We start from the raw sequence: 14987 nt of genomic DNA on the forward strand, positions 1-14987 counted from the left end.
TACTATGATAAACATCACGCCTTTGTTAGTATTAATATTCAAATCACACAACATATTATATATGAAAATTCAAGCTTAGGAAGTACTAAAACTTTTCTTAGGTGGGCGCACTGAGCCTTCATCAAGAACAAAATCTTGCGCCCCGTAGCCTTAGGCCACAAAGTGAGAACATCAATAATGACTGGCTTAGTTTGCCTCGTAAAACACCGTACTCTTTCAAATGGGTAGATAAGTTAGAAGGAAAAGCAAAGAAGGAAAGCATAAAGAAAACAAGAAGAGATAGAGTCACCATCCCCATATTCCCAAGTGACAATTCTACCATAAATAGAAGAAAATGTACAAAAAGAGTAGCCCAAAGAAAGAACAGCAAGAACCTACAAGACCAATTTCTGCTATGGAGGATGACACATATGTTTCGCTAGCGAAATTATTTTGCACACTCCATATATCATAACAAATGTATCTTCAAGCTTAAAAATGAAAATAAGAATGAATTTAACACTGATAGATTTTTTTCGTTTTTTCATTTGATTTTTTTCTTTTTTTTCCCTAGTATAAACATCGGTAAGGAAGGCCATTTCCACATTGTCGGATCCCAAACCTCCTCAAGCCATCAAAGTAAACCGTCTAGTGAAAGTGAGCATCCCGTATATTTACTTACGATAGGAAACATTTCTTATGTGAAACTCCGTTTTTTGATCGGTAACATTGCAGAACCTGTTAAAGATCAAATCAATGAAGTAGTTATGATATAATGCTTAACCAAAATCAAAGGAAAAAACAACTAAAGAAAACTATAACGTTTGTGATTTTTGTGTTTTAGAATGATAGTTCCCATATGTAAGAAGTAAAAGGAACAAAACTTATCAGAAGATCTATTGTCTTAATAGATTAAATCGAGCATAACATGAAAGTACAAAAATTGAATCGAGCATAACAAAACTTATATGTGTATATTGGCGGTATAAGGTTTTCTCTCATTAGATATATCATATTTGCACAACCAAGATTATCACTATGAGCAAAAAGTAAAGATATCTTATAGGAAAAAAGAAAGACGTATTACCTCTATGACGGAAGAATTGGAACAAGAGTTTGTTCTGTGTCACGAGTTTCATCCGTTCTTCCATTGGTAAGGGTTGAGTTTTTGGGTTCTGGACTAGTAGGATAGAAAAATGGATCAAATAGTACGCCACCATCACCATTTTTACTCTTCAATTTATCTTCAATACCAGTGTAATCCAAATTCTGCAAGATATCTTGATTGCCTTCCAAGAATTTATTTCCCATCTCTATGTCAGGCTTGCCTTTTGAGCTCATTATACTTTTCATATGTGAATTAGTGGACCCTATTACTTCTAAAAAATCGTCTTCTTGTACCCATGCTCTAAAATTGTTCAATGAAGGTGGGATCTTTGAGAAAAAGAGTTCTCTAATGTTTCTAATTATTCCCTTGTTATAAGGATTCTCCTTTTTATCGTATCGATATCGGAAGTTCTCGTAAGTAGTCTGCAGTAGCGCAAGGAGAGACATAAGAGAAAAACGGAGCAAAAAAGTCGAAGAAAACGAAAAGATTAGGTTGAATATTGTACTCTATATAGTAAAGGATATTCCGGTTTTCATATGAATTCCAACATCAAAATATGAATACAAGAATGAAAATTACCTGGTTTGTGCAGATTAGATAGAAATGGAAAACTGTGAGCCCACCAACAAACCATACGGCTATGAAGCAGTACACTATGAGCACAACTGATAAGATCTCTTTCGACATTGCTCTCCATAAAGTGTCGTTTCGCTTTTGTTCAAGAATGTTTATCCAAGAAAACACAAAGACGTATATGCATAGAAAAGTTGAAGATGATATAAACAAGAAGAAGAAGCGGTAGTTACGCTGCAATAACAAGGAGCTCCATCAGTTTCAAGCAAATATAAGCTTTATTTTATTCGAAGTATGTAAACTTCATGTTAGATAAAAGAAAGTTTTATGTTCATTGTCCACGTAAAATGGAAGGATTCTCCATAAAACGGGTTCAACCTTCAATCACATGGATAACGTCCGAACTGAGCACAACCATTAAATCCTTGACGATGATTTACAAGGTGAAAAGATTATCCCCAAAAACAACCTTCGCGGTGATCTATATGTGGGCCGGTGTAAAATTGGCGTACAATGATCATATCTAAATTTAATATGACTATACTGACAAATCTCGTGCTACTGTGGTTGTATTTTGGTGTAACTTACTAGTCCAATGCACTGACCCACCCATGGGCAATGGTGATCGAACCTCTGAACACAGTTGTTGCAGATAGAGCAATGAGAAGCTCGAGGAGGACGATATAGCAAACAAGTATCACAATACTTTACTTTCACTGAGTGCCCATTCACTCTAATATCCTTCGTCCTAGGTAATGTCAATTGAGGGGCAGTCCCATTGACCCACTCCGTAGATGAAGAATGTAAATCGAATGCTTCTTCTGTTTCTGGTGGTCGTGAATTTCTCGGAACAATACCTGGATCTCTTCCAGATGTTAAAAAGAGAAACAACAAATCCTGCATAGTTCATGACTACTATATCAGATTCAATATTTCGCTCTAAAATCAACTGTCAGAAAGAGTATCAAGTTTGAAAACAGGTGTGTTCTTTATAAGCGAATAAGTATTACTAACCGAAAGAGTGATGGTCATGCCCACGAGAAATACCGGGTAACCAAGAACAGGATCATGGTCTCTAATCTTTGCAAGCACCTGAATACAAAATGTTATTGCTGGACCCCCTATTAGGAGTACAGTTAAGAACAGTGATCCCGCATCAGGACCAAATATCATTCTCCCACCACATAAGAATCTCTGGAAGGAGAAATACAACAATCAGTTTTAATCTCAGTGTATACCACTTTCATGCCATCAAGTACTTACACATCAGTCTTTCTCTTTTTGAGGTAAAATTTATGGTATACGCCAGAAGGCAAAGAAGGATTACAAAAATTCGAGTGTTTGGAGTAGATACTCATCGAGTGTTCAACTTCCTCTGGTATCAGTCTTACTGAGTCACGGAGAACCCATTTTAACATTTCTTGCTGTGAAATATACACTCGACCCGATACTAGGATATCGATACTTTATTCAATACTCGGATACTTATGGGATACTCACAATTACTTCAGTGGTTATAATTTGTATCTACATTTTGGGTGTACTCGCACCAAAGAATGTTAGACCGGTAGAAGAATACGTTGGGTTAGTGTCACATACGTATTACTTAACAATGGTTAATCCAATATAAAGAATATTGTAACTGCAAATAAGGGATCTAATTATTAACACAAGAAGAAATACATATGTACGAGAGTATCCCGTTTTGTGATTTTTTTAGCTTGTCGTATCCGAGACCTCATACCGGGTTGCCATATGCGACACATTGTACACGTGTCAGATATCGATACCCATAAGGAAGGGATTTCCCCGTCACATAGCTGAGTTAAAAAATGTTCTCAATATCTAACTATCAAACATTAAAGTAAGAAGACTTCACTAAATAACTTGTCCTTTTTGGGGTTAGTACCTTACCTTCTATATGTTACCTAATCAAAGTAACATACTGAAATCTAGATTCCATGATCAAGGAAAAATTGTATATGTATACAAAATGCCCATGTTCTCACTTATTGAGCAACGGATCAAACATAACTAAATGCTTTATTATGAGCAAAATGAGATAAACCAAGATGTCGTTGCTTCCTTTCCAACATGTTCAAACCAATCTACCAACAAATAATGTCTACCCAAAACAAAATATCCGCATTCTCCCCACTCGATCCATTGAATTCCTTTCCAAGTTTGGTATTTGTATGCGAAGACCAAACCATTAATGGTAAAGGAATAGTAACAAGCATGTGTTGTTCAACTCAATCACGAATTGCGGAACGATATCAAACTCATATAATAAAAAAATACTAATTAAGAAACCCCAATCATTTTGATATAACATAACGATTCGAATTCATTACCAAGGAAGGAAAAAATGAATACCCACATTGTCATTTAGATCCAAAATCATTCATCTTAGGCCAAATCAACATTAATGATCGAATATTTTCAATCAATGGAGAAAATAACATTTAAAACCTGAAAGAAAGAGGGAAAAGAAGAAAGGGCTTACATTGCTTCCCTGCCATACTCGATAAAGCCTAGTGAGTTTTTGTTGGGGAGCCTCATCATCATCAGAAGAAGAATTCTTTTGATGTTCACCCATAATGTCTGAAATTTTAATTTTTTTTTTATAGACCCATATATGAAATAAAACAAATCACTCACATTTAGTCCTTCTCTCTCTCTCTATATATATCCCTTTTCTCTCTCAAAGATGAAAGTAGATTGAAGGGATATTGATTATATTATGGATAATGAAAAAGAAAAAACTGTAATGGGTTATGAATTGTTGTTTTTCTTCTTCATTGGTGGTGGTGGGTGGGTGGGTGGTGGAAGGGATGAAAGCAAGGAGAGGGGAAGAGGAAAGGGGAAGGGGAGGATCTCTGTTTTTTTTTTCTCTCTGTCTCTACCCTCTCTCTCTCTCCTTTCCCTTTCTCTCTCTATCTCTCTGTTTCGATCAAAACTAGCTACTACCCATTCTCACCACCATTTTCTAACGGATCATCCCTACCCAACTATACTCTCTCTCTCTCTCTCTATCTCAAGAGGGATTGCCAAGGTGTCATCTTCCATTTCCCGCGGGATTTTCGTGGGGAATAATCGTTTTCCCCATTCCTTAATCTCTAACCAAAAAAACATTCTCCCATAAATGTATAATTGTACTTCTCATATGGAAAATGTTTTATGTCATTTGTTTTTATAACAATTAGATAGACTAGAATTAACTAGTGGCTTAGCATAAACGCCCGGACCAAGGTTCAATTTTGGTGTTCATTTTAGTAACAAAACCATGTAGTAACATAATAGCTCTAACCGAGGTTCAGTTGTAGTGTTCATTGTAATAATATTGTTCATTGTAATAACAAAAGTAGGTAGTCGGTAGTCCACTCCAATATTACTTACTGTATGATCGTTAATATGTTTAACAAATGACCCTACAAGATAATTTAAGTTACGCCTTACAATTAATCATTTTGCAAACAAAAAACAACCAAATGAGATCGAGTATAAAGAGACCTTCAACAAAAAAAAAAAAAAAGTATACAGAGACCCTTCTTGGTTGACTAATAACTTCTCTAGGGCTGGTTTCTAAGCAAAGTGGGGTATAATGTTCTTAGGGTGCTTCTAAAGGCACCGGGCCAAGTGGCTGTTAGCATCCATCTCTATTAGCACCAGGCCCAACTGCTCCTTTCTCTGTTAGCACCGTTCAAATCTGTGAGCACCGGTCCAAATGAGTTTAACCCTAACGCTTCAATCCGTTTATCACAAAACTAGACGAAATCTATCGGACGGACTAGATCAGACCGAGACCTAAGAGTACCGAACGGATCAGCTGATCCGGGACCAAAGAGGACCAAACGGATCAGCTGATCCGGGACCAAAGAGGACCAAACGGATTAGCTGATCCGGGTTCAAAGAGGACCAAACGGATCAGCTGATCCGGGTCCAAAGAGGACCCAACGGATCAGCTGATCCGGGACCAAACGGATCAGCTCCATCCGTTTCTCTCTCTACTTTTTTTTTTTTCTCTCTGTAAGTTCGGTAAGCAGAAAAATCAATCCTCTGACAATAAAGTTGACACTAAAACTAATTGAGGAAGCAAAACCAGTGATTTTGAGGAAGGATTCAATTATAATCAACAATCAAATTGATTGTTTTAAAGAGAACATAGCCAATAATAATCCTTACTGTTAGAGGATTCAATAATAATCAAGACATTCTACACATTTTCCAGAAAAAATCAAACTGAAGCAAGTCCAAGAATTGAGGAAGCAGAACCAATGTTTCTGCCATTGTTGCTAAATGTGGTTTCACTTGCTCTGTTACCCAACTCCTAACTCATCAAACTCATTCCTAAAATCACAGATTTGATCAACTTTTGAGTTGTCAAGTAACATAAGATGCAATCTCGAATGGGTTTATAGCGATAAGATTGCTGAAGAAACAAAAGAAAGAAACCAATGAACTTGAAGAAGACGAAGAAGACGAAGAAGAAGAAGAGTTCAAAATTGTGGTTCCGAAAGGATCAACTTTACTATTCCCAAGTAAGGATTCAATAAGTGTAGAATGTGTTGATTTTGAAGAGAAAAATTTGATTGTATTTGATGGAACTTGGAGAAAAGCAAGGAGAATGTATTATGAGAATCCATGGTTGAAATTCTTACCACATTTGAAGTTAGAATCAAAGAAGCTGAGTTTGTACAGTGAAGTAAGACAACAACCAAGTGGAGGGTGTTTATTAAGGATTCAAAGTATTTTGTTTGCTATGAGAGGATTAGGGCATGATCAGGAAGGGTTAGATAATCTTTTAGATGTTTCTGAATCTATGGTTGGCGATCAAAGACGATGCAAAGATGAAAATCAAAGGAAAATTTCCTTTTCTTGAAGTACCCAACACTCTACGTTGTTGTAACTCATTAAAATGAAGTGAGCCAATAGTGTTGTTTTTGTTGAAAAAGTGTTCAAATATGGGTCAATATCAAGCCTAAAGTGAGACCAAAGGAACCATTTTTTACTTTGAGCCAATCTTTTGGAAGAAGATGGAAAAGCAAACCAAGGTGAACGTCACCCACATTAAAAACCGATGCTTATAGAGACTTTGGGTCAACGGCCATTGACCCGAGTCAATAAAATTTTTGGATGCTAACAGCCTTTTGGCTCGGTCCCTTTAGAAGCACCCATGTTCTTAGAGTCACCTTCCATTATCACCTCCTTAGCATTGTTTAGTGACACCCCATTTTAGTTTTTTCTAGGAATGATATAGTCTCCACCGGCGCAGTAGATTACTTTGGCTAACGCCTTTGAGATACAACGTCGCGGTCAACTACGTCTTAATGGTGCACGTATATCAAGACAATACATATACCGAGACGTTTATGCTTCGCATAATTCATCTCTAAACCCAGTTGGTAAGTGGATATACCCCGCAATGAGGAGGTCCCAATTGGAAGTGCAAATCTAGGAACATTGAACTTCAGCGTAAATAAATTAGTTTATGTCGGGACATTTAATTTCGTCAAAATTATTTACTAATAATCATGGATTATAAAAAAAAAGGCTCAATTTGAATTTAGGGATCACAAATAAAATTGGCCAGAAAATAAGGTTAGAAAATCACTATTTTAAAGGTGAACAATGGAAAAATCACTTATTTTGGGTTTTTTACTCTGCAGCAGATAATAATGCATATAACACCGAAGGAAATGAACCCAAAGAAGAGGAAAGAAAATATCACACTGATGATCAAATACTGTTACAAGCCCACCATCCCGAGTATACCCACGAATAAGTTATCAGATACTAAAAAATAGTGTCTAGTTCATCAGAGAGGTAGAGCCCGTGAAACTACTGTATGGTACAGATTAAAGAATACACATATTTGAGATCCTGAAGTGCGACAAACTAGTATCGAAGAAAGGGATGAAACAGCTTCGAGATGAAGTTATGCAATATGACTACTACCTGCACTAGCCGAAGTTATTGGAGTTCATTGAGTTGTGACGCTTTTTGCAAGGTTACGAGGTTGATCGACATTGTGTCCTCTCAGGACAGTAAGATGATATGCCAGCAACTGCCAAAAGAAAATGAAAATAGTCAAATGTTTTGAAATGAAGTAAAAACAGGTTCGCTATAATTCTCATTAGTGAACATGTTATCCATGAGAGGAGATATAATGGGGGTCAATATAGTATTTAGATCAATAAATATAATATGAAGTTAAAGGTAACTACAGATAACATCTTATGACGTTCAAATGATAAATGAACAAACAAATGCATTCCTTTTGTTCAAAAACTAAAAACTCATTCCTAATGTGAGGCAGAGGCGAGGCTACGTTGGGGCCTATGGGGGCCACGTCCCCCCACAAGCCCCAATGCTTGTACCAAGCCCTTGATCTTCTTAACCTAGACAGATCTTTCCCACCCCTAAATCTTAAGATTACAACATCCAAGCCCATTACTCGTTGAATCTAGTTGTTTTTTTCGGTTGGTCATATAAGGTAGATTTCAAGTATTTTCTAGATTTTTGCAAGTTATTTCAAGGTTGTTTCATAATTACTTTCTTCATTTCTTTAAGTTTTTTCAAGGTAAACCTTCGTTATAGTTTCCTCCAATGAGTTCACATCAGGTACCTTCCAATCAGATCAGAACTACTCTAGATTGTCACAAACCGTAGTTTAAGCTTTAAGGGAACACATTAAAGAGAGGGGAAAATAACATGTTTAAGGAATGCGTCTTGGTTGTTGCAAACCACTGCTGTTGTTTAAGGGAATATGTTGGATGATTAGCAACGGAAGTAAGAAACGACCTTGCCGATGGTGCTCCAAGTAATTTTTAGCGTATGATACAGATAAATATAATGTGTATATATATATATGCTCAAGAATCTGAACTTGAAGTATTGGTGGATAAATACCTGCAACGGAACTACGTTGATTACAGGTTGAAGACAATCTTCAACCTGAGGCACTTCAATTACTCGGCAGGACCCACAAGGACATACGAGTGCCGCATCTCCTTGAGAACACATCACAATCAGGCGACCTTTGCGTGCATGAAGCTGCTGGATCACTGATTGTTGCTTGCTATAAGGAACAAAAAGATATCAGCATCAGGCGACAACCTAATGTCAAAGCAATCTTAACTTCAAGAACTTTCATGGAAATTCACCTGAAACAGGCATCACGAGTAGCAATAACAACAATGGGAAGATTTTCATCAACTAATGCCAAAGGGCCATGCTTCATTTCACCAGCAAGTATTCCTTCACTATGCATAAGTGCTACCTCTTTCACTTTTAAAGCACCCTCTAGTGCTGTTGCATAGTTGTAACCTCTTCCAAACACAAGAAGAGATTGTTCGGATATTAATAGTTTCGCTAGGTCCTTCATTTCCTGGTCAAGCTTCAGAACTTCTCGGACTTTGCCTGAAGATCGAAATAAGAGTCAAAACTTAAAACAAAAACCTCATATTTTATGGCTCACTCTTTTCTGTTCTATAAATGAACGACAGTGAAAAGTTAGACCAAAACATACTTGGCAAGTCAATTAAACCGTTTATAATAGCCTCTCTCCTTGGTTGACTGGAAATTGTGTCGTCTCCAATCACTAAAGCTACCATGGCCATCACTACTATCTGACTTGTGTATGCCTACCACAAAATAAACATAAGATAAGAACAAGGTAATAAATCGGTAAAATCAAGAGAACTTATGAGAAATAAAGTAATTCTTACCTTTGTGCTTGCTACACCTATCTCACTTCCAGCATTAATATGAACACCACAATGGGTATTCCTGGATATTGCACTACCGACAGTGTTTGTTATGCCAACACATAACGCACCATTTTCCAGTGCATATTCTAGTGCATTTAAAGTATCTGCAGTTTCGCCAGACTGACTAACAAAAACTGCTGTATCTTCCCTATATATGGGTCCCTGCCTGTCCAGCAGATCGCTTGCAATTTCCATTGTAACTGGGACGCCTTTGTTTTTTTCCCATAGAGAAAAAAAAAACGAGCAGAAAAAAAAAGGATAAGTTTCAACTCAAAAAGTTTCACCAAATGAAATTAATCACAGCAAACAAGTACCAGAAAGCTCTTCCAGAATGGGTCTGGCAGCTAAAGCTGCATTATAGCTTGTACCACAACCAATAAAAACAAGCCTTCTACTTCGCCTGATTGTTTTGAGGTGATCCTTCAACCCACCCAAAAGAACACTTTTTGCCTTGCTGGAACCTCCACGTATTAGTCTCCCCCTCATGGTAGTAGTTAAGGACTCTGGTTGTTCATGAATTTCCTTCTGCATGTAGTGTTCATAACTTCCTTTATTTATTTGCTCAACCTCCATTTCTAGAACTGATAATGCACGCTGAACCGATTCAGATCTTGGAAGAGCACCACCAGCTTTTGTCTTGTCATTATCAAACTTGAGAATCGATACACATCCATCCTGAAACCATCACGGCTACAAGTAAGTCCAGACTAACATATTGCTGCTTATTTATGTAGAAGAAACTTGCTTTTAAAATTTATGTCCAAACGTAGTAACAGCCTAACAGGTATGAGAAAAGAAGTTACAAATGCCCATTGTATGAAAAATATCTTGAATAGAATATTTCTTGAATTTGCATCTTAAATTCCAAAATGAATATAAGAATTGAGCAATATATCCTCATGGACATCCTCGGTCCCCAGTTTCTTCTTACCTAAGCTGACCTAATACCACAACTCCTACGATTAGTGATTACTCTTATGCGAGCAAAATTCCACCATAAAGAATAATGGATGTCAATGGAGCACAGATTACTTTTGGACGTGGTATGGATACCAGTATGCAGTACGTTACCAGTTAAGTATGCAGGGTGCTAGGGTATACCACTATGTACACTATTTTGGGTTGCAACTTGCAGTACGTGTTAAACTATTTTCGAGGACAACATGTATCTTCTGTCATTCTGTGAAGCAAATAGAATAAATGCACTTAGACTCAGCTCAATCATACATCTATAGTAGTGGCGAAGGGCATGCCACCTTGAGAAGGGGATACATATGAAAATGAGAAAGCGTAAAAGAATGAAATTGGAAGCGAAGTTGCAAATGAAGACCAACAATAAGAAAGAAGAAAAAATCACCTTAATATGTACAACTTCACCATCCTCAATCAACAAAACCTTTTTTGTGTGTTCAACAAGAGCATGGGCGTCACTAGAAAAGAACAGTTCTTTGGGCTGCTCATTCTTTGTGAGAAACTGAACATCGTGAAAAGGCGCCCCGTTGCTCCCATTTTCGGTCAACTCCTGTAATATAACATATTATGTTTCAAGTAACACCACAATATAACAAAGAAAAATTTAAGGGAAGAAATAAGGAAAATTACGTTCAAGTAAAAGGTTGATAACAGAAGGATATTTAAATATAGCTTGGAAATTTATTCTAGTCTCTTACATTAGATTCCATCGCTCTTCAACAGAATGAATTATTTTTACTTGAGAACATAAAGAAGATACTTATCACGAATTGATCCGCACTTCGGAAATCCTAAAAATGGTAGAAGGGTCCATCCCATTTTAGATGTAAAAACTGGAGTTACAACTTGGGAAACTATGATTACAGCTTGGAGGTAGGAGGAAATTGAATAAACTAACTTGGAAATGATCCCCAAGGAGCATCCGAGATAGTCATCTGAATGTCAGGGACAGCCATGATGGACTCGTTATTCAACAAAACATGGCACTCTTCTTCTCGGGCAGGGGCAGGAAAGAGCTAGAACTGAAGGTCACAAGAAGGATATGGGAGGAGCAACAAACCAAGGACCTGGAATGTGCATACCTAACTTCTATAGCTCAAGGAGTGTACAAGGTTTTTTGGTTGTTTCAGTTGAGTGGTATCTCTCCCTCTATCTATCTCATGAAAACTAATGGTAAAACTAGTTCCTTATACATAATGAAAGTTCTCGAAACAACTTCTAGTGATCAGAAGAAAGTGGTGATATCTGAAAGGATGATTTGCCTACTAAAGGCTTAGTAGTGAATATAAAGGGGGTTATCGGATTATTTTTATGTTTCTCTCAAAAGTACGAAAACTACTCCTCCCAGTAGACAAAGTATTTTAGATCTGGATTTCAACTTCTTTTTTTTTCCTTTGGTATGGGCTCAAGAGTCATAACAACATGAAGTGCAACCTGGAAAAAAGTTAGATGCAGAATGGTGATATCGATGCAATAGCTTTTCAATCAAGACATACAAATAATGTTGGAGAGCTCACTTTAACGCCAAGAAGCAGTGGGCTACCACGTTTGCAAGCTATCAACTCATTTGGGTAATGTTGACTTTTAAATATCAGTGCATATGCACCTTCGAGATGCCTCATAACTTCAATGACAACCTGGCTAAATGTAACTGGGTGGCCACCTGCAAAAAAAAATTAAGTAATGAAAACCTGTTACAATTACATCTATATATACAAATTAGCCCCTCCAAACGACATCATACATGTACGTCGATCTACTAGTTAGACGTTTTCAACAACATTGTGGGACAATGATGTGATGCCACGCGTGAAGATATACAAATTATAACCTGGGTTGCAATGAAATCATTCACTAGTATAACTACCATGTTGGTCGTGACCCTTAAGTCAAAGCCAAATTATGTCAATATCATATCATATATGATGATGATATTCAAAATATGAAGTCCAAGAATGGAAAAGAAAACGATCATTTGCATACGAAACCTTAATATTTTGGTATGGTGATACAGTGGCACATCAACAACATATCACATTATAAGCTCAATTGTTATGACATCATCCACTATGTCATGACAGACCTTACTTAGAATTACGTATCTTGTTCGCATAATGCAAGATCTTAATATTCAACAATGATGTTTGAAATGAAAAAGAAATTGAACAATTTGTAGGCAACTCCTCATTTTCGGTTTAGTTTAAAGATGGGAATTACCTTCTCCTTCATTTGCCTTGTCAAAAACATATTTTGCAAGCTTTGGAATTACTTCTGTATCTGTTTCAGATTCAAAGATAAATCCATGTCGAACTAATGTCTCTTTCAAGACCTGATGACACACAAAGTAAGAGAAAATGTTAGCATCAAGTTATATGTCGTTACTACTTTAACTAAATGATGTATGAAAGAACTGAATTTGGCATCTGAAAGATCAACCGACAGTTCATAGCTAAAGCAACTAGTATCGAGCATCAATTTAGAATCTAACTACACAAAAAAAAATTACTTTTCTAGTTTGCAAACTAGATCAAAAGGTTTGGAACTTTGAAACTGTTGATGGCAAAGGCGAAGAAGATAGTGACAGAGACACCATGTTGAAAAAATACTGTTCCATAAGAACAGTCGAACACCATATCTATGGAATACAGAAAGTAGGGTAGGGATTAAATCTATTGCTTCTTCCATTCCTGAAACCCTCTTTTTGCCTCTATTTGTATCATTTTTATTTTTGGGAAGACGAAATATTTATTAGTTTGTCCATCATTGATTGTAAGGGTCTGTGTAACTAGAGTATACTAGAATGAAAAATCAAAAAGTATAAAATCAAAGCGTTGAGTTGCAATTAGACCTGGTAATTTGTGACAACACCATTATGAACAACCAAGAATTCATTTCCAGGGCCAGAAGATTGTGGATGACTGTTCCTAGGAGCAGGCTCTCCATGAGTTGCCCACCGGGTATGTGCAATTCCAGCATGAATAGCGAAAGACTCTTCCAAATTCAAATCAGTCTCAGCTACCTCTAGAAACATAAATTTGCCTCAGTTAACCAATAGTACTTGATCAACGAAAATAAAGCAGTAACATGAAATGAAAATAAAAAATGTAGTTTCTTTTTTTATCGAACTGTTAACTAATCTTACACATTAAGTACACCACAACAAGAGTTATTCTCAATCAATTATTAATAGTACAACGAACAAAACTTTCACCATTAGCCCTTTGCCCAGAAACCTGTTCCCTTGTGGTATAGGGTTTCAAACCTTGCCTCCTTAGTTTTGGTAGTCCTACTACCCATTATCCTAAATTTGTCATACCAAAATCAATTCTGCTAGGTTTTTCCAAAATATTTGGAAACAATCTAAATGACTAACTAATTCAGAACTTAATCTAGAAGAAAATGACCACCGATCTAAATAACACTGATTTAACTCAATAATCCCAAAGAACTCATCTTTGTACTAAAAATGAACAAATATCAAAATTCAGAAAAATGGTTGAATTTCCCTTAAATGATTTCCAATTTCCCTTGTGGTAAGCTAAACCCTAAGCAGAAATCAAATTTTCTAGAGCTTATAAAACGATAAGAAAATAATTAGTACCTTCATAGACAGATTTGACGAGGGAATCGATGTTTCCTTCCTGACGGAAAACGAGAGAAGGAAGAGATTTAGATGAAATACTAGTAGTGTGTGGAAATTGAGGAGGAGAAGAAGTGAGATCGGAAGAGTCAATGGAGATCCCAGCAGAATCATAGCCTCTGTATTCCAAACGCCTTAACCCATTAAACAAAACCTCAAGTATGTATCTTCTCTCCCTGTTAACATTGTAATTCAGATACGCGAAGATCCCACACATTTTTCTCTTCTTCTTCTTCTTCTACTAGGGTTTTGCTGATTATGAAGAAAAGTAGTGAGAGAAAGTGAGAGGAGAGAGAAAGTGAGAATTCCAGAGAAGAAAAATGGAGTCAGCCAGATTTGAAGAAAAAAGAAGAAGAAAAGTGAAAGACAGAAGGGCGAGCGGTTTCCTTTCTTTTTCCATTTTCCCGAATTTTGGGTTTTAAAACTTATTAAATTACTGAACTACCCTTTGTAAATTGACTAGTTGATTATGAGCTCGTTGTTGACCGAACCGGAGTCGCCGTGTTTATAATTGGTGGGGCAAAATTATTGCCTCACATGGAGCTTTCTTAGACGTGAAAAGACTAATTCCCAATGGGAAATACATCTGATGTGAGTGTAGACGACAAAAATGGTTAGTGCATTTAACACATCCCATCTCTAATTGCCTCAACATTTACGACCGGACTTTTTTCGCGATAACTTAAAATAGGTTGTCGAGCTTGTACCTAGTTATTCTATTGCTTTTCTAACAAAATACGATTTTTTGTTGAGATTTCATCCGGAATCATACGAGACATGGTTTGGTCATGACGTTTGTTGATAGCGGAATCATTTTTTGTTAGTGTATGTCAGGATGTTCACTCACCACGTAAACAAATCATATATTTGTTTCAAATCATATATTTTCTTAATTTTCATGCTTAAAATTTACATAGCTTAAGTTGTGGTAATAGCGGATGCA

At 36.6% G+C, this 14987-nt stretch overlaps 2 protein-coding genes and 1 pseudogene across 2 annotated transcripts; 1 reads left to right on the forward strand and 2 right to left on the reverse strand.

Moving 5' to 3' along the window:
• Nucleotides 1-413: 413 nt before the first annotated feature.
• Nucleotides 414-4802, reverse strand: LOC147558902 (putative protein S-acyltransferase 4). The gene is made up of 6 exons (XM_086660658.1): nucleotides 4167-4802; nucleotides 2675-2854; nucleotides 2249-2557; nucleotides 1667-1894; nucleotides 1067-1509; nucleotides 414-717 (listed from the first exon to the last, which is right to left on the reverse strand). Exons 1-5 carry the CDS (start codon nucleotides 4257-4259, stop codon nucleotides 1069-1071), a joined length of 1251 nt encoding a protein of 416 aa, XP_086516784.1. The 5' UTR covers nucleotides 4260-4802; the 3' UTR covers nucleotides 414-717; nucleotides 1067-1068.
• Nucleotides 4404-6542, forward strand: LOC147558903 (uncharacterized; annotated as a pseudogene).
• An 830-nt stretch (nucleotides 6543-7372) lies between these two features.
• Nucleotides 7373-14552, reverse strand: LOC147558904 (glutamine--fructose-6-phosphate aminotransferase [isomerizing] 1-like). The gene is made up of 11 exons (XM_086660659.1): nucleotides 14006-14552; nucleotides 13253-13425; nucleotides 12622-12733; nucleotides 11922-12067; nucleotides 10790-10954; nucleotides 9747-10107; nucleotides 9391-9641; nucleotides 9192-9306; nucleotides 8827-9082; nucleotides 8573-8741; nucleotides 7373-7727 (listed from the first exon to the last, which is right to left on the reverse strand). The coding sequence occupies exons 1-11, from the start codon at nucleotides 14259-14261 to the stop codon at nucleotides 7644-7646; spliced, it is 2088 nt and encodes a 695-aa protein (XP_086516785.1). The 5' UTR covers nucleotides 14262-14552; the 3' UTR covers nucleotides 7373-7643.
• Nucleotides 14553-14987: the final 435 nt, after the last annotated feature.

Source organism: Eschscholzia californica, unplaced genomic scaffold, assembly GCF_041429995.1.
Source record: "Eschscholzia californica isolate CP2 unplaced genomic scaffold, dmEscCali1.0.p SCAF_2, whole genome shotgun sequence".
NCBI lineage: Eukaryota > Viridiplantae > Streptophyta > Magnoliopsida > Ranunculales > Papaveraceae > Eschscholzia > Eschscholzia californica.